General features: G+C 38.1%; 2 protein-coding genes across 4 annotated transcripts in view; one reads left to right on the top strand and one right to left on the bottom strand.

The window, feature by feature from the left end:
• PDZD8 (PDZ domain containing 8) overlaps nucleotides 1-9,612 on the top strand; it is a 104,264-nt gene extending 94,652 nt beyond the window's left edge. The window contains exons 4-5 of the mRNA XM_054982822.1: nucleotides 1,395-1,557; nucleotides 5,287-9,612. Of these exons, the coding sequence (XP_054838797.1) occupies nucleotides 1,395-1,557; nucleotides 5,287-7,463 (2,340 nt within the window). The 3' untranslated portion in view covers nucleotides 7,464-9,612. The remainder of the gene's footprint in view (nucleotides 1-1,394; nucleotides 1,558-5,286) is intronic.
• Nucleotides 9,613-11,644: 2,032 nt separating this feature from the next.
• SLC18A2 (solute carrier family 18 member A2) overlaps nucleotides 11,645-27,831 on the bottom strand; it is a 44,933-nt gene continuing 28,746 nt past the window's right edge. For all 3 annotated transcript variants that reach the window (XM_054982080.1, XM_054982081.1, XM_054982082.1), the window contains exons 10-16: nucleotides 21,668-21,763; nucleotides 18,942-19,020; nucleotides 18,639-18,690; nucleotides 17,095-17,158; nucleotides 16,297-16,416; nucleotides 15,757-15,890; nucleotides 11,645-13,463 (exon numbers count right to left, since the gene is read on the bottom strand). In XM_054982080.1, the coding sequence (XP_054838055.1) occupies nucleotides 13,353-13,463; nucleotides 15,757-15,890; nucleotides 16,297-16,416; nucleotides 17,095-17,158; nucleotides 18,639-18,690; nucleotides 18,942-19,020; nucleotides 21,668-21,763 (656 nt within the window). In that variant the 3' untranslated portion in view covers nucleotides 11,645-13,352. The remainder of the gene's footprint in view (nucleotides 13,464-15,756; nucleotides 15,891-16,296; nucleotides 16,417-17,094; nucleotides 17,159-18,638; nucleotides 18,691-18,941; nucleotides 19,021-21,667; nucleotides 21,764-27,831) is intronic.

The following is a 27,831-nucleotide window of genomic DNA, read 5'->3' as shown; positions in this document are numbered from 1 at the left end:
TTTAACATTATATAAAAGGCTGACCAAAAATTCCCATCAGATTCTGTTAAAAGTCTGGTTTAGTAAAATATTGTAGTGACTAAAATGAACATGGAAAGAAAGACCTTTCTCCAACAAGAATGAACCAAGCAGAAGCAACACTTGCAGAATAGTGGAGTGCCATAATTGTTTACAATAAATGTATTTTTTTTCCTACTGCAGTCTCTAGTCAAATTTATTTTGATTGGGTTTTCAATATATTTAATTTGTACTTGGGAAAACCCAATTCTTTTGTTAGACTCCTCACCAAAGTCTGGGGCTGTAGCATCCTCTAGCATCTCTTTTTCCAAGCCTCAGTGCCCCATGAATCTCAGGGTACTGGAGGGGGGGAGGTTCTGTTGCACCCTGGGTTCCCCCCCTCCCTCATGCATGCACACAAATTTTCCTGCTCGCCACTCATCATGGGCATAACGTAGTCCTCCCTATGGGCTAGTCTAATAAAACATTACCGGGGGTCGGCTGACCCTGGAATCCTCCGATACCTTCTCTTCAGCAGTGGACCCATGATGAGTGAAGGGAACTTGGGCCAATGGCCTCCCTGGCTGGGCTTTCCTTTCTCCTGCCCCACCCTCCTCAAAGGTTTTAAAAGGCTGCTGTGCCTCCCTGCTCAAGCCCCAAGAAGCTTCAGGCGCTGCTGGCCTCCTCCTCTGGCCTGTTCTCAGCTGCAGCTTATCTCCTGACCCCTGCCTCTCTCGAGTCATGGATAGGACCTGCAAAGCTGAGGCTGCTGTTGCTTCCTTCCCCACAGCCCCTGGTTGAGTTGCTTGTCTTTACGGTGCCTGGATGAGGCTGCCCCCTGTCGTAGGTTCCTCTGGGGTAGGTAAGTGCAGGCTACCACCTCCGGACACCTTTCTCTGAAAAGCAGACTCTAGGAGATTTATCCACAACACACTATACACCTATTAACTAATACCTATCACATTAGTACACCAAGCAGTACATTTTTCTTCTCCCTGCACCCAATCCTCAGAGGTGCTTATAGTTTTACCTTCCTAGTTGTTTGAAAAGATATGGGGAGGAAATGGTGAAGCTTGTTCATATCCCAGTATCTTTTTTCATTTTTTAAAAGTTATGTACAGTTCCAGCATTTCCTTCTGTCAGAGACCCTGACCTCTATTTGAGCCCTACTTCCAGTCAAGGCTTGGATTGGAGTAGACAGGCATTTGTCTTTTAACACAGCAGATTAAGTTAGTGGAAGTAATCTTAATTTGTTAACGGCATGGACTACATGGCTTTCCACAAAGTTGGTGCATATTATACTTCAGGTAACATGTTTCATTCTGTAAATTATATAACCAGAGTTACATGATCATGACATCATAGTCGTATTACAAATACATTATCTATCTTCTCAGGTAGAACTAATGAAAGGAAATATGCCGAGTGTTGGACTCACTCTCCGCCAACTACATGCTAAGGAAGGAGAAGCAGGACATGTTGTTATTGAGGCTGTCACTCCAAACTCACCTGCTGCAGCTGCTGATCTACAAAGGGGGGATAGGCTTATATCTGTTGGAGGTAAGCAGGAAAAACTATTTACATCTTCTGATATGGCTGACTTTGAAAAACTCGGCTCACCAGCTTTAAATAGCGGTTTACCAAAGGTTTGATATGCCCCTGCTTTTTTACAAAAAAAGAGTGGAATAGTCACCTGGCAGAGCAGAGATTGTGGCTGGTGCTCTGTGTTCAGTTTGATGGATCACAAATTATACAGTATATAACAAGGAATCTTCAACCAAATAATTGGCTGGCTAGTTCAAATTAATATGTGAAATTCAGCCATTAAGGCAACCCTGCTGCTTTAGCTCTCATTGTTCTTGAGTCACAATGCTACAGTGACAATAGATATCATACCTAAAATAACTCCCTTCAGGATCCAAATTCTCCACCTGCTGACTCTTGCTTCCTTTGGTCTATAATCCTCAGCTTTCCTTTACCTATAATCCTCAGTTTTCCATATTGCCTATTCTACTCAGCCAATTTCCATTTTTTCCTTTCTTCAATTTTGTCTTCATCACTGATTATTTCTTCCAATTCCTGCCTATTTTGCCCCATATCTTTTAGTTATCCTATCTTGACCCATCTTCCTTGTACTATAGGTCCTTCCAGACCTATAGCCCCTCAGTATAAGTGCTGTCATTTATCCTCATCGCTCCCTTTTTATTAGTCTTCTTGTCTTTATTTCCTTTTTTGCTGCCATTTACTTCAAGCTTCATTATCAATTCACGTTTCCTTCAGGCTACTGTTTTTGTGTCCATACTCTGCTTCCTTCCTTTAACCTCCTTGCTTCTCGATGCCTGTCCTTTGACTTTGCTGCTTTCCCTTATATAAAACAAACTATACTACAAACCACGTAGATTCCTGAGCAACATTCCATGATGCTACCACAATCCAGCCAATCAGCCTTACTGCCACAGTACAATACAGCATGCCTCTGTAAAGATATCTGTAGTCTTACTGCTGCTTTAAAACTTGGTTTGATCTTGATGCGAAAGTAGGCATCGAGCAGGTTTAGAGTCACAAAGCAGATGGCAGAGTGCAACAGAAGGAAAACTTCAGAAAGGGAAACAGTTCTCAACTAATTTATTGCTGCTGCTGTTGTTGTTAACAACAACATTCAATTTATATACCACCCTTCAGGACTACTTTAACACCCACTTAGAGCGGTTTACAAGGTGTGTTATTATTATCCTCATGACAATCACCCTGTGAGGTAGGTGGGGCTGAGAGAGCTCCAAGAAGCTGTGACTGACCCAACGTCACCCAGCTGGCTTCAAGTGGAGGAGTGGGGAATCAAACCCAGTTCTCCAGATGAGAGTCCTGCCACTCTTAACCATCACACCAAACTTGTTCAACTTTCTCAAATCTAGAATCGGTTTCTTTCCCACCCACCCCCAGGAAATATCTTAAGCAGAACTCTTAAGTGCTGTTCCATCACAGGCACATTTGATATAGCCTTTTCCACAGAAGGACATTGACTTCTGCAAGAAGATGGGAGGAAGGGATGGGTGGCCTGGCGAAGGGAGGTAGAGTGCCAGCGGTTGTCTTGAATTAAAGTGTACCATCTGGAAATTATAGAAAGGATTCACTGGTTCTGACAGGTGTCCTGCCAAGTGAGGTGGGAAACATATGGTCCCTCTGAATTGGAGAATCATGGGCATAGGCTGTGATTGTCAAAACCCTCCTTAAGTTAGAGGGATGTAGTGGCTTAGGTGACTATGACCTAGACATCCATCTCTGGGAAGGATATCTTCTTGATTGAGGAGAAGGCTGACCATAAATAGGAAAAGGAGGCCTCTAGGAGGAGGGTGGGTGAAGGGTCTGATAGCCTCTACTTCTGTTGTCTGTGCGGTAGGATCTAAAGTACCCCTCTGGGGTGGTGGGACAGAAGGATTGGCTCCCAGGGATTTCACTGTGATTTTGTTTTTTCTCATATGGTCAAGAGTCTCATCTGTCTTAGAATTAAAAAGATTCAGCCCTTCAAAAAAGGTATCTTTTATTCTGGAATATGTCTTACCAGGTAAGGCTGTGGAGCATAACGATGAGTAATGTCTCAGGGAATTGGCAGTGGTGATACTGTAAGATGAACAATCAGGCACATGTTTAGTAGAAGAAATGTGCTGCTTAGGTAGCTTTGAGGCTTCCAGTTGTGAAAGTTTGACCAATTTCCATTTATCTTAAGAAACTCTATATAGGAGGTAATGTCATCCCAAAGAAACAAATGGTAATGGGCCATAATATACTGATCGTTTGCAATAGGCATGATTTTTACACCCTACTCCATCTAATTTTTGATCTTCCTTGTCAATTGGGGTCAGATGCTAGGTATCTTTATTTTTACCCTGGATAGGATCTACCACTAGGGAACAAGCTGTGTTGAAAACAGAAAGGCTACCCATCCTGTTTTGTTCTATATAATTTTTTACCCTTCAGGCCAAGGGTGGGACAGACGGAGGTCTCAGCCAACACCCAGTTGTCACATATAAAAGGCCATCCATAAAAGGAAAAGCAACAGGCCTGTTGGCACCAGAATGCTTCACCTTGAAGACAGGGTCAGTGGCCCTTTGGGTGGAGGTTCAAGAAAATATTTCTGTCTCTAAGGACTAAGCCATACAAATGAGTTGATCAGCATAAAAGAGAAAGTGTTCACTGGGAGAATAAATGGTAGAGTCTGTCATACTGTATTCTGGGAATGGTTCCAAGGAGACACAAAGGTCTAATTCATCATAATAAGCTTCACGAACCAGTCAAAGATCATGATATTGGTGAAGTTATGGCTCAGGAGGCAGGCCACGGTGTCATCCCACAGAAGCAGAAGGGTGGAGTTTGCGAGTCATGCAGTGTGCAGGCATTGTTGGATTTGAATGATGGTGGTCATAAGGATCCCAATCTCTTGATAACAGTCACAATAGTCCTCCTAATGGGTAGCATAAGATGACAGCCAGTCGTAGTAATAATAAGGATCCTGGTATAGGAGACCCTGCAAGACAGCTACGTTGAAAATCAGTCAGATCCAAATGCCACGGTGACATTGTCAAGACTCATATTCAATGTTGTGTTAATAGCTTGGTTTTGTTCCTGTAAGGATAATATATTTAACTGACCATAATAGTATTTATCCAGAGATATGTGCACCAATCTAGTTACTGAACCATTTGTGCTGGTCACCAGCTTTGTGGGTGAAGGAGTTGGATTCAGGCTCTTCTTACACTGAAAGGGGCTTAGATTCAGTCTCCTGCGCCTTTCAGAATAAGTTCTGTCATGGTCAACTTTTTGTGCTGGATTGGTCAGTTCCATTCCAGTGGTAGAAACTCAACGCAGCCTTGAGTTCTACAAGTATGGTATTGTGGGCAGGGAATTGTGAAAGGGGCCCCCATCTTGGGGGTTGGAACTTATATCCATCAAGATTTTGATTCACTGAAACTTATGTCCTTGGAGATTTCTGATTTTACTGTTTTATTCTTTGTATTTTTACTTATTGCTGAAACCTGCACTGAGCCTGCTTGCAGGGAGGGCGGGCTAGAAATTAAATAAATAATAATAATTAGAGAATTGTTGCTAGGATCCTGACATGTAGCACCCTTCTATATACAGTTCCTAGGCAGTCAGGGTATTCAAACATAGAATTGGATGTTGTATATATGCTTTACCACGCTGACACAAAGTATGAACATCTGTTTCCATTACTTACAGCAATTTTTGTAGTGTTCTTTCTTGATTATTGATTCTTGGTTTGTTTCTTAACAGGAGTTAAAATTACATCTTCAATTCAAGTGCCAAAGCTTATCAAACAGGCTGGTGAAAAAGTAGTAGTATGCTATGAAAGGCCTGTTGGCTGTAGTCAGCAGAATTCATTAGCTCAAGATAGTTTTGTACAGTTGGAAGATGCGGCATTTGCAGATGACGACCCAAGTAGTGCATCAACAGAATCTGAGAACACAGAGTTGGATTTACAGTATGAAGAGTTAGCAATTGTGCTACGATCTCATGAATCCAGAGAAGATTCTTCAGCAAGTCCCAAACATACATCAGTATCAGCTACTGCTAAATCTACTGGAACTGTATCTCCAATACTAAATCGCAAAGGTTCAGGAAGCCAGTCTTCTGCAAAAGTAGTTTTCAAGGATGGAACCAAACAAGTGACACCCAAAAATTCTGAGAGTCTGGATGCAAGTCTGCAAACAAGTAAACAGTCAGGTACAGTAAAGCCTCCTGTACCACCAAGGCCACAGATTAAAACAATATTTTCTGAAAATCAAAATACACTAGAAACTGGTGATTTATCTTCTGAGAAACCAGAGAGGCCACCACCTCCTGCAAATAATGGAGACAAATCCTCAGAAAAGCTAGCAAAAAATACCGATGTAGTAGAAGAATCTGCAGGAGCCAAACAAGTTACAAACAAACCAGAAGTAGTACAGGAATTGTCAGATGATTTACAGAATCCTAAGGAAAACAAGGAGAACCATAATTCATGGGAATCATCAGAGATTCTTTATCGCAATCGATTAGGTAAATGGGCACGGACAAAGGCTTCTTCTTGCATATTTGAAGTAGAAAAACACCATAAATATTTAAATGTTGCCATTTGGTGTAGAGACCCCTTCAAATTAGGTGGGCTTCTCTGTCTAGGACATGAAAGCATGAAACTTGAAGAAATAGCTCTAGATTGTATAGCTACATCCTCTATGGAATTCATTAGGACAGTTAGATTCAATCCTCCTGCACCTAAAGCCACAGTGAGCAGAACTGCATTGCGTAATTTGACCTCACACAAAGGTTTTAATGAAAAGTTTTGTTATGGTGATATTACTATGCATTTTAAATATTTAAGAGAGGGTGAACCAGAGGACTCAAGTTTTCTGATGGAGAAAGAAAGAGAATATATTTCAGAAACAGCAGCTGCTCCTGTTCTTCCAAAAGAGGATCCTTATTTTGGACACATAATGTACATTGAAAACAAGCACGTGTTTCATGACACTCAGTTTCAGATTCCAACTTGGTGTGACTACTGCAAAAAGAAAGTTTGGACAAAAGCAGCATCACAGTGTATAATTTGTGCGTATGTATGCCACAAAAAATGTCAAGAAAAATGTCTAACTGATACTCCACATTGTTTAGGAGCTTCAAGACGGCTTGATGGAACCTTACGTTCTTTTAAATTTGAAAGTCAAGATTCTCAGTCCACGCCATCATCACGTGCTGATGCAGAATTGAAGTCTGCTAACAAACCGACAGGTTTAACAAGACATATCATCAATACAAGCACTCGTTTGTTAAATCTGCGTCAGGTTCCTAAAACACGACTTACAGAGCCAGGATCAGATACAGTTGAACCATCACCAAAACACACACCACATACTTCTGATAATGAAGGTAGTGACACAGAAACTGGTGGTCCAAATAGCCCTTCCAAGCAAGCAGCTGGTACAGGGATAAAGTTAGCAAGAAAAGGAGGACTAGATGATAGCGTTTTCATTGCTGTTAAAGAAATTGGCCGAGACCTCTATAGAAGCTTGCCCACAGAAGAAAGATTCCAAAAATTAGAAGTTATGTTAGAAAAACTACAAAATGAAATAGACCAGGAACTGGAAAACAATAATTCCCTCATTAGAGAAGAGAAAGAAACAACAGATGCAAGGAAAAAAATGCTGTTTTCTGCTGCATTGGCGAAATCTGGTGAACGACTGCAAGCCCTAACTCTACTTATGATTCACTACAGAGCTGGCATTGAAGATATAGAAGCTTTGGAAAACACAAGTTTAGAGGTGGAATCTAGAAAAGGAGAGCAGTATGAAAATGACAATATTTTAACGGAAGAAATGGATCAAGAAGATGAAAGCAGTGTAGTGATTTCGCCAATACTTGAAACCTTATTAAAAGACCAAGAAACGCTCGATTCACCTAATGAATCTGTAGACTGAATTTTGCACATTTGACATTGGGAATGATAAACTGGGAAAATACTTTGCACAATCAAAATCACATCAAATTCATCAAAATATAATTAAAAACTGGTATAGTGTACACGAAACTTCTCTCTCCATAATTTGTTTTTAATCTCTGTAAGAGCATGGTCAAGAATGTTATTTCCAGTTACAGAACCACTACTATTTTTTGTTCTATTCATTTGTCCAAATTGTGTTAAGCAAACATAGAAATTTATACTGGGAGATTATTTTTAACTTCCTTGAACTTTTTCTACTTTAAGTATTCCTAACGTTTCATGCTATTATGGGATTGGGGTGGGGGTGTTGTTTTTGTTCTTTTTATGTCATTATAAAGTAAAATGCTTTGGATTTTCGCTGTCTGCCTCAATTACTATCTCTGTAGCAGCAACTGAGAAACTATGTTCTGCTTTGATTGTATTTTATTATCTGGCTTTTGAAATAAGGGGTTTTTTTAGGGGTGGTGGTAAAAGTTTTCTTTTGTCCTTTTTTTGCCATTCATGCCCTATGGAAGCAACACACCTTCATTTTGTTATTTAGTAAAATCATTACATATCAAGATGCTTTCTTTCTGTACTTTTTTCAGTCACAGATTTTGAAAAGTCAGAACCATGTGCAAATGTCTTTTCTTTCTTTACGTCTAGTAGAGTCATGAACTGGGATGGACTCCTAATGCACATCTTGTTCAACATAATTTAAATATCTCTTTCCATGTGCTCATGTATAGCTTTTCCTTACAGCCCGTGGATATTAGTTTTGCCTAAACATAATTTATACCAATGTCACTTAGCAATTTATTGGGAACGTGCCAGCAAAAGATTTGTGTAGATGTAGTAATAGATGGGAAGCCTTATACTGTAGAACATACCAACCTTATATTAATGCTTATATACCTTTTACAGAAATTGCAGTTGAGTTTTACTTTTTTTGGTTTATTTAAGCATTGACTTTGCCAGAGAAAATTTTAATGTGTAAAAGGATTATATTTTAAACAGGATTGTTTAAATTTGCTTTCCAACAGTTACAATGCCATCATGCACAGGAAAAATTGTGGTGAACCGTTCAACATTTTTATACAGCATGCACTGTTTTTCACTGGACAAGCTTAAATTAAGAATTTTACCAGCTTCATTTGAACAAGCCCCAGCTGGTCTAATGTGAGAAAGATTGTTTTGGGTTTGCAATCTGTATCTAGGCTTCATCTTCCAAGTGCATATTCACTGTTTTAGGTACTTTACTGTATTACTGAATGAAGCAGAAATGCACATGCAGAAATGGGTAATGCTAGCATAATTAAATTAGTCTGTCTTTGATTGGCAAGCAGCAACTTGTGTTATTGTGTTAAATCTGGTTTTCATTTACCATGGGAAATTAAACAATGTTTTTAAATTTAGAAATATCATGTTCTAACTTTTTACATAACATAGCAGAATAGCTAAATGGAGAATGTAACCCATTGATAAATAATTCTACACCTTTTAAAAATTCTGCTTTAATAATATAATAATTAATTATTATATTAATTATTATTAATATTTTCCAACACGGGGGTGGGCAACACAATGTTAATAAATCCTGTATCTCAGAATTTATGTTCTAAGTTGCTTACCAACAGAGATGCTCTGGGATAAAATGTCCATCAGTGTTTAGCTTGTTCCCAGGTCTTTAAACACTTCCTGATGTGAAAAAGCAACTGCAAAAATAATGTAGGTTTTATGTTTTCCAAAACCACATCCTATAGTTAATGAAATGATAAGAAAGGTTGGGTATCAATCTCTGCTATGATTGTATAATATAAATTAAATGTAGTGCAATATTCTAAATGTTGCGTGGGAATGGGGGCAAAATAATTGTATGGTAGCATTAAGGTAAATACATACAAAACATTGTAATAACACTGACCTTGAGAGGCAAGCTGTATTAACACATTCCTAGTATATTCTTTGCTTCTGTGCTTTATTGTACATAGCTAAAAAATAAAAAAGCCACTGAAAGCAAGGGTATCTTGATGTAGTGGTATGTAACTATTTGACAGTTGCACATATTTATGGAAAGTCTGCCTGAGATGATTGTCAGATATGATTTTATCATAAGAACAAGCTTTAATAAACGTTTTTACAAATTCTCAATTTTTCTGTTTCAGGATATTTCCACTCCCTATCTGTAGATGAGGTCTTATTATTCCACACAAGAAAAGGTGTACCTAGAAAATGTTCTTAAAGTGCTTTTCAAACTCTTTAGGGAACACTATCCATACATAAGTTTGTTGAGAGTCCTTGGTATGTCTATTTCAGAATAATTAGGTGTTGCAGAAGATTTAGGGATTGTGTTCTAGGAAGCACCCTAATTTTATTGGTCTACAACCAAGTATGTCAGTTAATATCAGGGCTCTCTTGCACAGTAATATAAATAGAGTTTAACTCTAGTATGAAGATACATATATTTTCTAATGTGAGACTGACCAAGCATATATCTTTTTATTGGCAGAAGCAATGCTGTCATACAAAACTATGCTACTACTACTACTAAATACACACATAAAGACAAAATACTTCTCTGTAGTCTTTTTTAGGAAAGAAAATAAATAGCTGACAGAGCATGATATTGGACATGGATTTATATACTTTCCATTAGAAAGTTAGAGAAGCATCATGATTAAATGACTCCTCCTATTGGAGTTAGAATATAGCCTAACCTTGTTTCTTCCCATTGGAGATGCTCTCCTTCAGTTCAAGATTTCAGAAACTGAAAAATTTCACATTTTCTGTCACATTTTGATTTGAACCCTGTCCTGCGCTCTTAGGCTTTGGTAGCATTTCTTCAGGATTATATTAGTTAATATTATAGAAAATAACATTGGCTATTGAAACTAATGAATGTGATTCTCTTCTCTTAGTCAAATATTTGCAATAGTAAAAGAACACTGGGCAGATAGAAAATGTCTAATAATGACAGCCAAAGCACCCTCTGCTTAATTCAGGTTGGTGCCAAATAATAGGAACACTCATGGTCATTCCATTCTCATTCAACAAAGATGGGAATCCTGCTTAATGAGAAGTGGGTTTTTTTAAAGTATATTTAATCTAGAGCAAGATAGGCTCCTTTTGCCAATTATTTAGTGCCTGTCAAAAGTTGACCCTAGTATCCATGTTGCAGCCTTATATAGGCTTTTAATATATGTATCTGTTCAAAAGCCACTGATCGTAGCTTCACAGACAGAATGTGCTATGATTCTGTTTGGAATCTCTTGGTCTTGAGCATTATAAGCCTAGACTATGCATTCTCAAAACCATCTACTTAAGATCTGCATAATTACTTTCCCCCTTCTGATAGCTGGATAGAAAGCCACAAACAATAGAACCCAATATTAGCAGACTTACAGATATAATTCTAGAGGGCAGTGTGTCATTATGTCTCATGGGTGTTGCTTTGAATGGGAAAATGATATATCTCCTGAGATCAATGACAACTGAGTTTGCTTCAGCGTGAAGTTCTCAGTGCTATCTTATCCTTGTGAGATACATAAAATCCTGGGCAAATTAACAGCATCCCCAGTTCTGAGATACTGCATACAGAAGTAAGTGCTACAAGGAACAATACTTTGATTGTGTAACATTCCACAAATATTTAAAAACGTGACTTTTTGTTACATTTTATCTTTTGACATTGTAAGCATCTTTGAGACTGGAGAAAAACAGGTTAAAAGTAACACAAATAAATGTATTTTTTCCAGTGTAAAAGTCACCCAACAATCAGAGGACTATTCTGCTGGTCTTTAAGTATGTGGGGTTGGCCCTACCCACCCCCAGCCTCGTAAGGGCAACAACTGTAAATGTAGCATAGTGGTACCAACAGCTGCTGCAGTCACAGTATCAGTTCAAAACAATTATGAATCATGAGCTTTTTCCAAATAGAAAATGAAGGGTCCTACTAATCAGAACATAAACTACATCAAAACATTGTTACCTTTTATTGGTTTCCCCCCACCCCCAAGAAATAACATTTTGGGTTCTCATCTATATATTGAATGCATAATTATCAACAAAACAGTCACAACTGATCTACAGCATTTTCATACTTTGACCAAAATATGTATGTTTATGTATATGTATATATACATATACATACATACATACACATATATACATACACACACACACACACACACACACTTTACAAAACTATTTGTAAACAAGGTATCTGCTGTAAGACACAAACCATCTGCTGATACATACGAGAGAAGGCACGGAGATCATGTTTTACAAACAACATGGAATGTATACAAACACCAAATACAGATTTTATATTTATACAAAGTCTGGCATTTGTTGAATTTTTATGTTCTTACCTAGGGCCATAATCCATCGCCTTTGAACTCAACTCCACATGTGGGAAAAGGATTGCCATATCAATAAATTGGTTAACATTTGCTGGCTATTATTCAAATTGATGAGGGGTATGCTCCTCCCATATAGCCATCTAGCAGCCTTTTCTCTCCAGAGATTTAATTTGTGAGTTACTCCCGTTTGGAAGAGAAAGGCAAGTGACTGCGTTTGATCTCTTTAGCTGTCTCCTCCCTGCATGAAGAGCTGTTCACATGTACGATCAGGAATGAATTTCATCTTACATTAGGGAGTGAAAAAATACAAAAGTCCCACAAGGCGTTAAAATGTGACAACACTAAATTTTTGTAATTAAAAAATAAGCTTTAGCTATATCAAAAATCTCAACACAAAATGTACAAATAGCAGAATTGCTTACTCCTCATTCCGTCTGAAATGTAACAATGTAATAAATGCCCTTACAAAGAAAGTCACACACAAGGAGACACTTAGTATTGTGTTAAAAATGATTCAAAGGTTGGCCACTCTTCAGGTAGAAATTGGAATACATTTGACTGAATTGTCTTAACTCAGATTAGGTGACATCCCATCTGTCAACAGCATCCATTCTAAAACTACATGAGAAAGAATACTTTTGAAGTAAAGGATCTGGATGTGTTTCCCACTACGGGAAACAGGAAGCTAGACTGATTTGATCCAGCAGGGCTCATGTTCCTACTAATTTTATTCTACTTCCATTATTTTAGGTTCATGCATGGCATGCAGCCATTTTAACAACCGCTCAAAACTTTCATCATTCCATGACACATTATGCATGAGTGTAAAAACATTAATTAAAGTTGCACAAATGAATTAAGAATAAAATATGGTAATAGCAATTTATGTACAATGCTGTTTTCCTTCTATAAGCAGGAGCACTAATACCGATTACCAATGAACCAGTACATTATGTTCATCTTTTACAAACACCATATACAATGTAATTTTTCCTCCACAAACATCAGGCAGCTGCTTTTCATTGCAAGGCGCCTCTTAATCTAGGAAGAGGACTCAGGTTTAAATATGGTTGCCAAGCAATACAATTTGACAACTACAAAATACTGGATCATATTTTCATATACAATCAGTTTATAGCTTCTAACTTCAGGCACTCATTGCTCATTTCTAAGTCAAATAGAATTATGGAGGAAAAAAATTGTTCATGCATGAAAAATTTTAAAGGCATGGATCTTGATTCAGATATTAATAGACATTTCCACAATTCATTTAATCAAAAATATAGCCTATAATATTAAAAGTAAATGCACAATTTTAACAACGTACAAAGTCTTTAAAAAGCTTATTTTCCTTTATAAGGCAGTGGGTATTCTGCTTCATAATCATGGGCAATGGATAATCTACCTTTGGTTTTGTTTTGTTACTATTTTACCATCAAAACTACAGTACAACTACATTTTTGATGAGATGTTTCACAGGAAACACTGCGTTGTATACATCAGACTACTTTTATGGCTTTGGAATATTACTCATCGCTTTCTGATTCTTCATCATCATCCCCTATTGGATAGGACTGGATATTGTTCTGTGTATACATTTTGGTTTTAAAGTGACAGTTGTGGTCCATGAGTATTGCCTGTAAAAGAACAGAGTATCCCATTAGTACATGTACCATTTTGTTACTGTCTGCAACAACAAACTTTCAGATTTTAGCCAGGATCAAAGAGCTTCTTGTAAATATACCAGGATTTCCCTAAGGCTCCCTACATCAGACTCTGCTCCAGTAATTTTCTCAAGTTTTGGAAGCATTTATCAAGCACCATCAGGCATATTTTGGTGAAGAGATGGCCTCCTACATGAGCTGAGTTCTTTGTTCAAGTCTTTGGGTCTGCCCCTTTAAATAGTGGCAAAACTTCCATATACCAAATAAAATTAGGACAACTGAAATAAAATATTTAACTATGTGTATTCAGAACACACCCCAAACATGGTAAAAATACTTTGTGCTAAATGCAAGGACTAATTCTTCATATTCTTGCCTTGTTTAAGAAGCCAAATTATTCTGAGTAACAAATTACTGAATGCAGAAATGTAGCCACTGAATTGTTTTGCAATTTTCCATTCTAATTAGGTTTTCCATTTACATTTTATGTAACATTTCTAGAGCAATAGTCTAAATTTGCAAAAAAAAACCCCTTCCTATGAATAATTCTTTAATGGATAATGAAACAGACCATGCAAGAAACTGTTTGTATACATATTTATCATAAACTACTGGGAAAGACTTGATTGAAATGTATAAGAAGTTATTTGTACTTAGTGTTCTTGTTTTACATGATTTTGAACTGAGCTGGGATATTGCACTTAGGTTACCTACAATGAAAAAGATACAGTACTTGAACAACAGTTTATATGAAATCAAGTCTCCTGCAAATGTGGATTTAATGTATTTTTCATTTTTTTACCTAGTTTAGAAGGGTGTTACTTAGATTAATTTATGCTGCAATTTGTGTATATACTCTTTATGTACTGATTCTACAATCTTTTCTGGCAAAAGTTCACACACTTGGGAATGATTTTCCTATTAGGAATGTAGACCTGGAAAAATGGATTTTTTTTGTATTTGGATTTTGGGAAGAGCATAAATACTGGCATTTAATGATACTCTGTTCTGGGTTCAGGTTTTTCCAAGATTCCAGAATTATTTGGGTTCCAATATTCCCTCTTGGTGGACTTATTTTGGAGAGAGGGCACTGGGGTGTTTTTTCTCCTGAATGACAAAAAAGTTGGAGCTAGTGCTCCCTGTCTACTAAAGACATCCAAGTTTCAAGAAATTTGACCAAGGGGTCCAGTTTTATGGGTCCCTATACTACTTGCACAGCTGAAAATCAGGAGGAAAAATATCCCTGCGCCCACAAAGGAGGGAGAGAAAGAGAAGAAACCAGACAGACTCACAGCTCTGCTGGACCCTGCACCTGGCTTATACTGGCGGAGACCAGCCCCCTCTGAGTAGGATGAGACTTGTGCCAGCTGGGAGCTGCCTTCCCTGTGCTGGTTAACACTCATCCAATTGGATACAGATGGAAGGAAGAACTATCACTGCCTGGGAAATTCAAAGAATCAAAGCAAAACAAGACACCTTCCACTGCTGATGGTAAGCACCCAAGCATGAAAAACTACATGCATAAGAATTCCTGAGCTGTGTAACCATTCCAGAAAATTATAGTATCAACCAAAACAGTGATTTTCATCTATACTTTTGGCTCAAGGATTCTGGAATGCATACCCCTATTTCTGATGCATCTCCACTGAATAATACATCTGCCAATACAAGCCTGCATGGTTTTTTTTATACACAGAAGTGTTCTCTTGTTACAGTTATCAACAGTGCAGTCCTTAACATTTACATCTATTGACTTCAGTGGACTAAGAAGGGTGTAACTATGCTTAGGATTGAACTATGGTGCTCTTACTAGGATTTCAGAGATCTCTGGCTAGAGGTAGGGTGCTGGAAGTTTTGGAAGTACTGAAATACCAAAACACCCAATCCACATTCTGGTGAACTTTAGGACACTTGTATACAAATTCCTCAACAGTTGTGGTAGAACAGGAGGTACAGATGAAAAGTGCAACAATTCTCCTAGAAAGCAAGCCAAACCTGCTTTCTTGCCTAAGCAAGAAAGAATTGTAAATGAATGTTTGTAAGAATACCATGGAACTTGAACATGCTACCTATGTATATTAGATTGGGGGGAGGAGATACTATACAACAGAGACCGTTGAGAGGAGGAAACGGGGAAGAGTAATCTAAACTAGATAAAATAGGATATGTACCAAATCTTTTAGAAGCCTGCTATAAGAAAAACAAATGGAAGGTGCCTTAGCTGAGATGTAGTAGGCCAAATCTAGAAGAAATACTTGTGGCTTACCATTTTTTCTTCTTTGGCAGGTGGACTACGTAGGAACAAGCACAAAGGAGCAAAGAGGATGTCAATAATTCCTATTATGGTCATAAGCCATGGGAACCCAATTGCCTTTGCAATGGCACCACCAACAGAAGGACCTTTTGGAAATATAAATTATTTTTAAAAGTGCAGAAGGTACCAACAAAGTTTAAAAAATAAGGCCTGGCCCCAAACTCTGAATTATCAGACATAATACGTACATCAAAATCACTGATAAAAATAATGCCTGACTTATGTCACACATGCTAAGAGTTTGATCCTCAGTCAGAAGTCCTCAACAGCATGATTTTAGTCTTGGAACAGGTCAGCAAATTCTGCAGGCAGAGTGGAATTCTAATAAGTATTTCTTCCTTTCTTCTCCCATCTTACTTACCGCATGGCTAGCATTGCATATTACATTTATTCAGTAATCTGCTATGCTACATTTTGAACCCCTTTGAGCATGTTAGCCATTTCATGAGTATGGTTATGTATTTCAAGACTAAGAAGTAAATGAATCCATACCTAACGCATACCCCATGCAAAATGCAACATCTGCTATTGCATACACACTCCCATATACTGACACATGACGCAGATCAACAAGGTAACCCATAATAGGCATCATGGAAGAATCCACCATCCCTAATGGTAAGAAAGAACGAAAAAAATAAAGATCAATTGTTTTTCCTGATTCCACTTTCTCTAATATAATTTAAAGGCATGTAGATGGAATGACCAGATGACAGTGAAATAAGAGTTCATTGTTATGGTAAATTCAAGATGGGACCCACACTGAATCACAAAGGTGAAGCAATTTGGAAATATCCCCACTCCTAAAAATCTCCTGTTTCTATAATCTCTCAGAGGTTTAAGCAAATGAACACCACCTCACTACCTATTTTTCATTTAACTGACTCCCCGCTGCTCTCAATACTACATGGCCTTAGAGGTTTATAGCTGAGAAAGACACCCCCTCCCCTTCTGCAGAATCATAGTAGAGAACACCAGCCTGGATGAATACAGCATAGGCAGTTTTCTTTATGCACAGAAGATGATGGATCATGTTCTAAAATTTATTATTAACTTCAGTGGAAGCTGATTTGGCCAAAACCGTAACTTCCACACAGCAAAACCTCAGATTTTAAAATATGGCACCTGGCTGATGCAATTCATAAATGAATTTATGTTTTTCTAGCTATACAACTTTGCAGGTACTGAATAACCTGATCAGTTCAGGTACTGAATAACTTTATCAGTATAACTATTGGAGGCAATTTGCAATTATGCTTTCCCCAGCTAAATATGATATACTTTCCTTACCAATGGCAAAACCAACTCCAAAATTTGGTGCTATAAGTCCATATATGTTTTTGGCAAGTGGTACCTGGCAAAAAATAAAATACCAAAAATGTGAACCAGAGCTTATTCATATATTCTTAATTAGTCTGCTGGCTAACATTTGTCTTGGCTAATCCACTAAATAACTTCCTACATCTTGAAAAAATGGGTCAGCTGGTGCAGAAATAGTTCCAACTAGCACATATTATAGAGCTTTAAATGAACAAATATTTTCTATCTAAATCTTGCTTTATCTCTTTCTAGAAAGTCTTCAAATGCAAGACAGGGCCCTAATTTTATGAGCCAACGTTACTCATTTATTTATTTGGGAAATTTCTATGTTGCTTCCTTAGAAACCTGCTCATGATAGCTTGCAATTAAACTATATTACATTAAACTATGGCTATGAGTTCAGGTTCCATGAGTTTAATATTGACTTACAAGTCTGCCACTGAGCCTATTACTATGCTTTCTTACCATGAAATCCTTAGTTGTCAAAAAGCAGCAACAAATGCAATGTCCATTACATTTGCCTTATGTAGTTCTATCAAGTTCTTTTGAAATTATAAGTATCATGATGGCTGTCCTGTTCTATAGCAGCTAATTGTAACATAAAGCTTACGTTGCTCTATTAATGTAAGGCTTGCATTGGTCAGGATGTACACTTGATTTTTCCCTCCTGAATTCTGCATTAATACCATTCATATATAGCATAATTCAGGATGACAGCCAGAACACTACAGTTGTTTGAGGTTTGGACTAGGATCTGTGACACCCAGGTTCAAATCCCTACTATGCCATGAAGCTTTCCAGATGATCTTGGGCCAGCAACTGTATCCCAGCCCAACCTACCTCACAGAGTTGTTGTAAGGTTAAAATGGAGGTAGGGAGAACGATACCGCCCTGAGCTCCTTGAAGGAAGGGCAGGATAAAAATGTACTATGTAAAGTAAATTATATGAGACACACAGACGCTCAAAGAACGCTGCAAAGTGCAAATGTGCTTTGGAAGCCTGATAATGGATTGGATCCAGCCAGCTTTTTCACTCAGTTGCACCTAATTTCCCTCCTTACTATGGTTCTTATTCCACACATCTTTTGTCCATGCAGGTCCCATGATCTTCAGCTCAGCCTTTCTGGTAGTCTAAAAGGGACGCCTTCCTCGCTTTTTTTACTACTTGGATCCAATACATTTACTTGGAAGTGATTTCCACTTTTTTACTCCCTTGTAGAAGTCAATGGACTGAGAATGGTTCTACTTGGCATGAGATGCATTGTTAGTACCCCATAAGAAAAACCTAATGATCCAGAGAATCCAAAGAATCAAATAGCTTGGAGTACACTTCCAGAATTAAATCTAGTTAAAGAAATTCCCTTCCACTTTGAATAAAGTTTGTGACCTTGCATAACTCCAAATACCATGTTGTCTTGATCACTATACAAGCAAAATCAGCAGAACCATCCATATTTTTAAGGAAGGGGAAAAGACATAACTTCCAAATCAGAAAAGTGTCAATTTTTACTCACACACAAAATGCTTATTCCCACTATTATCATCCCAATTAGAGAACAAAGCCACCTATCAAAGGAAAAGGTGTATTTTAGACATCAAAAATCAGACATCAAGAAACATAGGCATTAGATATTGGCTTTCCTCAAATAGTATTGTAATTATTCACTAAAGTAATAAAATGACTTTAAACTTATAGTAGCTTAATTTCTTTCATCATGAAAGTATATTTTTCATTAAGTAATTAACTTAAGCAGTACTGAAAAACTAGAAAATATATAATTGTGTCAAGGAAGTAGATGTGTTTAAATTCAGCATACCGTCCCATTTTGTGTGCAAGGACCCCAAAAATATTAGTTCCAATCAGATAAGAGACACTAGCTGGAATGAAAGCAATGCCTGAAAAATATGAATGAGAGATTGTATCAATGAAAGTGTCAGTAAAGCATTAGAAAAACTAATAATTTCAGACACAGCAGTTTTGATTAGAATACATCTAATGGATGTTTGCAGCCTCAACCAGAAAATCTAATATCCGGTTTGTTCAGTAGAATCTAACAAGATTATCCATCAAATTTAAACCACTGTTACATTTGAAAGAGAATATTTACTATCAGATATGAGAATGTGAGAGGGTGTGGAAGAGAGAGTAATGCCTGTATGAAACAAAGAGAAAAATATTACAAATTATAATAATCATTGTATGAAAGAGAAGAATTAAGATGGAGAGAATAATTTAATGACAAAAAGTACTTATAATTTCAAATGGAGGAAGGTAGTGTTTTCAGATCTTCCAAAAATTCAGTTCATCCACAGTGATTTGCAATGCATGTTATCCTACAATTTAATACTGACCTTTACACCTTTTAATACCAGTTCCCAGCCAAGCTAAATACTCTGTTCATGTTGCTTATGACATAATTACATAAGAAGTGCACAGGTAACATATTCTTCAACATTCACAGCACTTGAAACATATCTGGAGTGGATAGGGTTAGGATTAGTCCACTGGTCTGTGAGACACAGGTCGAGCTCTAATCCTACTGTCATTTTCCTGAAAGCTAACATGATATAACCAACAGTCTCATTTTCAAGTCACTCTTAATCATGATGTTCACTAAGTAGTGATGAGCCAGTGGTTTACCTCACAGGGATGTTATGAAGATGAAACAGGAAACCCCAAAATATGCCACCCGGAACTATTTGGAGGAAATGTGGGGATCAAAGGTAATAAGTACAAAACCCATTTGGATAAAAATAAAAGTAAAAAATACATTAAAAGTAAAAATTAATTTTTATAAAAGTATGCTTGCACTAAATTTCAGAATCAGGACGGTGTAATTTAAAACCTCAATTCAAGGGATCATTTAGTAGGAAGTGCATAAGGAAATCTTAGAACTGTAGAAAAATATACTGATCCTCTCTTCTCAGGAGGCGGCAGGTACTGGTAAAAGTATAAGGATGTCTGGTGACTAATCCTCATTGAAAATTAGTGACTAGCATGAAATAGCCAGAACAAGGAAACAAAATGCTGTGTTAAAATTATGATTTATTAAGGACATGGTGAAATTATGACATTTGTAAAATTTCAGAATTTCATTAAGCTTTTTATTTAACATACGTATAATATCTCATGGCTTTAAGAAAATGCCTGCAATATAACTTGGTATGTTTCTTACAGTGCCATCCTGAGCAGAATTTCAACCTTCTAAGTCCCTTAACTTCACTGGACTTCGAAAGGAGTAACTCTTCTTAGGATGGCAGTGTTAAGTGCTCAGAAACGAAAATGAACAGCAAATTACACAAATCTGTAAATCCGAGCTTATTTCTCAATTATTTTTAAACTGGGGTGCTTGTTTACAAGCTGTGTTAATCACATGTGATTTTATCAATTTCCAGCTGAACTTTATCCAAGTCCAGTTGTGAGGAAATGAAAGGACTCTGCTGCGTGTTAAACTATGCTATATATGTATTCACAATAACTGAATTCTTTGAACAGCTCATTATCAGGCAAGAACTGAATACATGGATATTTCGCAGTACAGAAGATATAGGAGAAACCTCAGATTGCATGGAAGCCCTCTGTATACACACGGAAGCCACTGGATTGAGGTGAGGATCTCTGTTAATGAGCCTAACAGAGTAAAAACTGGTTATGGTAGACAGAAACTTCCTTCCTCCTGTTCTTCCCAACTACATCTCAATTGTCTTATATATTTAGAATTTATCACATCAATTTTGTGTTTAAATTCTTTGAACAAGAAGAGGAAAAAGGAGGATCCCTTGTAAATAAATGGGTGTGCAAGAACCACCTTAAATGATTTTGCAAGTCTGCTTTAAATAATGCTTGCCTCTGATGGGATTCTCCTCCCACTTTTACTCTGTAGCCCACTGCTGAGCCCAGCCACTATGAAGGCACAATACGATATCATGCACAGACTGCCCTTGATTACACATAGCAAAAAGAATATGAAGGCTACCAGCAGTTTGAACAAATATGCGCACATATTGGGTTGAATCCAATCACTTTTTCTGCTGGTTATAAGGAAAGGTAGGGCCCCCTGTGTCCACCCAAAAAGGCTAAGGATCATAAGTAGAATAGCCAACCTACAGATGAGAGTTGGACATCTCCTGGACTCACAACTGATCTTCAGACTACAGAGATCAGTTCCCCTGGAGAAAATGGCAGCTTTGGAGGATGGACTTTATAACATTATACCCAGTTGAGATCCTTCCCCTCTACAAACCCTGCCCTCCCCACCCTCCGCCCCAAATCTCCAGGAATTTCCCAAGTCTGAGTTGGCAAACCTAATTGTGGGGCCTCCATGTACAAAAGCCATGTGGGATAGGGGCTTTATTAGAAAGGAAGAGAACGGCAAGGCTGAATGAAAAATCAGGCTAGACACAACACATTTTGTCTGCAATTAGGCAGTAGCAAGTTTTAGAAACAAAATGTTATAATCTCATACTAAAAGTTTTAATATGACCATTAAAACATTATCAGTAACAAAAAAAGAATCAAACAAAACCATTTGTTGCTCCTTACCAAGTTGCCATTTTCTTGAGCACATTGTCTCCATCATCCAGATGGGTAATGCCGGTTCCAGCATAGCAATAGCCATATTTGAAAAACATATTGATCCTTGCAGAGAGATGGAAAATAGATTGCTAGAATTATTTCTCATAACTTCTAATCAACCACTGGAAAGGACAGCATTGACAGAAATAATATGTGCTTCAAAGACTTGCTTGTCAAATATATATCATTGATTATTTTTAAATGACTAGGGGAGAAGGAAAATCACTTAATCCCTATATTTTGGTTGTCCAGAAACTTAGCACAATTCAAAGTGGAAACAAGATAGATTCAGTGAATGTAGCAACATTCAGAAAGCACACTAAATTCTGATAATGACAACACACAGTTTTTAACACCAGTGTTGTATCTGCTAGACTGAATGGAACCTGGTTGTATATTCTGGCAATAACAGAATGATGAGCTACATTCACATTTTAATATTTCTATTAAATTCTAGTATTTCAAACAATCCTTATTTGGTCATATATGCGTACATTTTGTTACAATGCTCTTTCAGCACTTAAGGATGAGTACTGGAAGGAAATTTAAAACTTGGCCCCTGAGCTCTAATTGAGTGCTTGTAAAAAAAAAAAATGAGGCCAATACCCCCACCCCAGCCCTAATGAGAAACAATAATGGATTCAAACGTGCAGTGAAGCAAAACTAGATGAGAAACAGAAGATGCATGATCAGCTCTCCCAACATCTTTTGTAAAAGCAGGCGTAAAGATCCCTCAAACTGGACTGGCAATAGCAATGGAAGACATGGGTTAATCCGTTCCCACACACCAAATTCCTAAATTGGACTTCCTCACACTATTTGCTCTGCTAGGGAAATCAGAAGAATCTTTTTTTTCCTGAGTAGGACAAATAATGGCCAAGATCATATGTGCACAGAAGATCTGGAATACAAATGTAATTAAACTTTCCTGTGATGGCATAAACTGATGCAGAAAACTGTTACATACATATTAAGAACAATCTGTTTTTCATATATGCAGACCAATAGAGGAAGAGGGGCTTAATGATTGCTGGCAAAATGAGCAATACAAACATCTTGAAGGATAGTGTACTCCCTGCTTTCCAGGAAGTCTGTTTGACCTTTCCAGACTCAGTTAAGAACCTAGGGGCTATACTGGATCCAGCGCTACTACTACAAAACTAAGTTAAGGCAGCTGAAAAAAATGCTCAGTCTACCTTGGAAGATGACCCCTAACCTTGACACTGCCAAACTGGCCCCCTGGATCCATGCCATATTAATAGAGATGTGACTACAGTAATGCACTGTACATAGGTCCTCCTCTAAGCTATCTTGGAAACTCCAATAGGTGGAGCTCAATTATTATCAGGAGCTAGGAGGAACGTGAATATTACTCCCATTCTGCAGTCAGTCCACTGGCTACCTATCAGTTATCGGTATTTAATTATCACATATAAAGCCCTCCATGGCCTTGGTCTGGCATATCTATGGGACCACTACTCCCTATGTTCCACCACAGTAGTTTACTCATCTGAACAGGGCCTTCCACAGGTGTCACCTTGCACAAGGGCAAAATCAACAGCTTCCCATACATGTGCATTCTCTGTGGTGACACCCATCTTATGGAACAGCCTACCTGAAAAGGTCAGAAAAATTTCTACTCTTCTGGCTTTCTGCAAACGATGCAAAACTGAATTACCAAAGAGGGCTTTTTACTCAGATACGAGGTCTGTACTGTAAGGTAGTGGTATCAAAAAAGTGCATCAGTAAAGAGATAAAGACCACAGATGTTACTACTAAGTGCTACTATGTCTATATATTGCTTTAAGTATGATCTCACTGGATAATTCTATGTTGTTTAATATGTCGATCTTAGAATTGCTAACGGTTTGTTTCAGCATTTCTTCAACTCTTTGTATTGGACTTCCGCTGGTTTTTAAATCTTTGCAAATTTGCATTTATACAAAAGATGTTGTTTATTGAAATGTCCTTGAAATTGATTGTACTAACTCACACTGTGTAATTTGCCTTGAGTCTCAATGAAATAGGCAGACCATAAATGATGTAAATAAATATAAATAAATAAAAATAATATTGAAATACAGGTCTGGTACTTTTTTAAAAAAATCTGGTAATTAGCTCTAATGGAAATGTTAACCCACAACTAGACAAATCCCAGGCACTAGATCACCATGTCACCTAGAAATGTCATTGTGGTACCTAGTATTTTCAAAATACTGGACAAGAGGGCCATACTAAAGACAGAGCAAAAAAAACAAAAGAGCAATGGTATCGTGGGAAGAAAATTACTTTATTCAGTTATACACCATTGTTCTTTTGTTTGTTGCTATATACCATTGTTCTTTTGTTCTGCTTAGTGTTTTCAGCAATTATTTTATGGTAGTGTCCCTCAGAGTTCTTGAACAAACTTAACATTTCACATCAGAATGTTTCATTCTATTAGTATAAAAATACATGTGCGCAAAGTTTCTGCTACTGCTCACTTTTCACTACTCATTGGTGGTAGATGAATTCATTTCTTAGCCAGCTGCTTCCTAGACTGGCTCCAATATTAAATATTCAATTCAACAGCACTGTTAACAGCAATAATGAAGCTAGGAGAATTAGGGAGGTTAAGGTTAGATATTAGCTCTTTTGTTCTAGTGATGAAAACCATATTTATTTATACACTACAACACTTTTGCAGTTGCTTTAATAAAATTGTGAGAAACTGTGAAAAGTTCTAATTAGCAATAATTAGAAATGATAGTCAATTAAAATACAAAAGACTGAAAGCTGTAAAATGAGCCTAGCTCCTGTATTTTTGGGCTGGCTCCTAGAGCCAAAAAAAACTTACCAAGGCCTGTGTTAACCCCTTAGCTAAAGTGTAATCAGTGGGCAAGTGCTATCTGAGGAAAGTTATGCTGCTTGGCATCCATTTACTAATGTTGTTCACCTATACCGACCCAACCCAACATCTACCAAAACGCTTCTGATCACTCTGGAATGCTGTAATAACCTTTTAAAAGAACACCATCCTTCATAACACGACTTTTTGTTACTGGTTTCTAATACCATTCTGGACTTCCGGTTGGGTGGAGTTGCGATTCGGATGTGTGCGGCTGCTGCTCCAGCGGATTTGTTTTATTGCTAAATACTTTTGTTTTCTAATATCATTCTGTCTATGTATTTGAAATTTTTTGGTTACATCAATTTTTTTTGTTGGCATCCATATTCACTAAAAATAGTCTTTTGTGGAAAAAGATACGGGAAATCTGATCTTAGACATGATGCTGCTTGTGGGCATATACACTAGATTGGTACACTATGAAGTAGTATGACAACAACAAAAAAAGAAGATTCAAGACACAATCCTAAAACTTACACTAGCATATCCTGAAGATACACATCAACACTGCGCTGGCGTACTCTCTGGGATAGCATCAGGGCCATGTTACAGGAAGCAGAGCTTAGTCAGCATCTTAAGCATATCCAGGTATGCTTGCAATATATCTCCATGCTGCTAATGCAGTGCCATGCCTATGTAACCCCCTACCCTGCAACTGGGGGACACAGCAGGCAGAACTAGTCTGGGATGACTACTAGCAACTGCACTCTCCCCTTTGTTACTGTGGCCAAACATTCATGATACCCATTGCCTTTCAGGATCACAGTCCATGGAGCAAGCAGTGCAGGCACAGGTCCATGCATCTCCCTACAAGGCACAGCTAAGGGCAAAACTACCTATCACAAAGGTCAGGGGGATTCTGATGCAACAGTGTTGTTTCTGCACACAGCCATGACACCAGGGAACTAGTGTCCCCAAGCCTACTGGGGACTAATCTGGCACAGGAGAGGGTCTTTGGTCTTCCCTTCTGTATTGTTTCTCTGAGCCAAAATGGCACAGGGAGCAGTCTTTGCCCATATGGCCCCTCATAACTATTTTAGATCAGGAAAATAGTGCTGGAGGGAAGGCAGTAGCCCCTGTGTCATGCTGCTGAGCCAAATCAGGCCCTGGAATGTTTGGGAACACTACTGACATCACATCAGCCTGTGAAAAGGACATAGGTTCCCCCAACCCAACTCATGTACTGGCCCAGTAGTTATGCTGGTTGCTCTACCAACCAACAGCTGCTTTTCTTCAGGCAAGAATCTCCACAATATAAGGGAGAAGCACTGAGAAACCTGCAAGACCACCACGTTTATATTTTTTTGAGCCCCCTTGTTATTTGCTATTACTGAAGAACATTACTCATTACTGTACTTGTGTATTTCTGGGCTAGTAGCAACCTGAGAGAAAGACTTTTTGGTCATGGCACGCATCCCAACAATATTAGTTTGTTCTCTTCTATCACTGTCTTAGTGAAGACTTTTTTGTTTTGTCTGTCAATTCAAGCTGTCATTCAGGATGGACTACAATTATATCACAGTACAGTGAGCCTACAGTATAACCAATTGCCACAGGACCACTGTGCATTCAGCTGCCCTGCTGTGGAGTTACCTTTTTGTTCTACACTAGCTCCTGCATCATTGCATGCTGCCTAACAATTACATGATCAGCAAAATGGGCTTGCAGTGGTATGGGCAGCTGTACCTGTTATCCTTGAGTTTGATAATGCAATTTGCAAAGGCACAGGCATTTTGCTAAGACAAGGAAGTTAGCAACTGCATTCATTTGGCTTGCTACCAGTATACCTGATGTTCAATAAATGTGCGGATTGCTTTATAGCTGTGTGTCTGTGCTTTCTAGACAGGGACCAGTTCCTATTCCCTGCTCATTATTGACCTCAGCTGTCTTCAGCATGCAGTTCACACTAGAATGAGGCTAAGAGGATAGTCCAGTGTTTCCAGAGGGGATAGGCAGTCTCTTTGGGTTGCACAATCTCCTACATCAGTATTGGGAACTGCTAAGTAATACAGCCTGCATGATGGGCGATGGGAAGAGATGGAGCTCAAAGGTTGTGAGGATGAATAGAAATGAGTGTCAGTAATGAGCCAGCCCTCTGCATGCTGGAAGGAAATGGTGTATAGTGGAGTGTTGGGCAAAATGATGGACATATGGGTCAGCCAAAAGGCATGGCTGAGGCACTTAAGCCAGTTAGGGCTTCAGGTTTTTATTTAAATTTATTTTAATGCTCACTGTTAGAAACAAGCTTTCCCTGCCTACTCACTGGGATAGATCCTAGCATATACAGGATTCCACCCACACCAGCCTGTCCTTTTCCAAGAGTGAGACTAAATGGTACCAGGTCTGTTCATCACCAAAGACAGTCTTCACAACTCTGTATTGTCCTCCCCTAGAGATACAGCTAAACTACTGTGCCATACTACTTGGCAAAGCTACCCTGGATACTGTTTGCTCTTTTTCTGAAGCAGACACCAACTCAGTGCTATTGTATTTTCCCTCAAACCTTCCATCCCCCCCCTCCCCGCCACTGAATGGCGAGTGGATGATGAGGCAGGCAGCTCTCCCCTAGGCTCAGGAATGAAATAGCTGAGGGGCTGTTCTACCTTTCAGGGGCAAGACAGCCTTCTTTCCATCAGAAGTACCTCCAGATTTGGAGATTAGGCTAGTAGCAACCTGAGAGAAGACTTTTAGGTCATGGCAAGCATCCCAGCAATATTAGTTTGTTCTCTTCTATCACTGTCTTAGTGAAGACTTTTTTGTTTTGTCTGCCAATTCCTCTTTCCTGCTCTACATTGTCAACTGGGATGTGTGTATATATAATATACTTGTGAGTATGTATTTTGGTTTGGTTTTTTAATTTGTTTAAATGTTTTATATTCTGTTTTTAGTTGTTAATTGCCTCATGGCCCTGATTGGGCTAAAAGGCAGAATGTACATTTTCTAAGGTCACATACAACAAAAGCACATTTATTTGTGTTTACATTACAAGAATGCATAAAACAGAGCTATCAAATGGACCAAAAGATACATGTCAGTCTTGTGTAATGGTTTGCAAACTGCATATATATGATTTCCTAGTGGGAAGCTATGATTTGTAGGAAATTTGTTCTATCTAAAGAAGCCCAGAGTCTGTAATTGCTGCTATAATTAGTTTTATAACATACTCAATGCTGAATGTACTTTTAAAATGGTTTTTTAAATTCCATACAGCCCAACAAAAGCAGGTTGAGGCCATTTACAGCTC

This window comes from Eublepharis macularius, chromosome 6, assembly GCF_028583425.1.
Source record: "Eublepharis macularius isolate TG4126 chromosome 6, MPM_Emac_v1.0, whole genome shotgun sequence".
In the NCBI taxonomy this organism is placed as follows: domain Eukaryota; kingdom Metazoa; phylum Chordata; class Lepidosauria; order Squamata; family Eublepharidae; genus Eublepharis; species Eublepharis macularius.
Note: the sequence above shows the minus strand (reverse complement) of the source record. Positions and strands in the feature narration are given on the sequence as shown.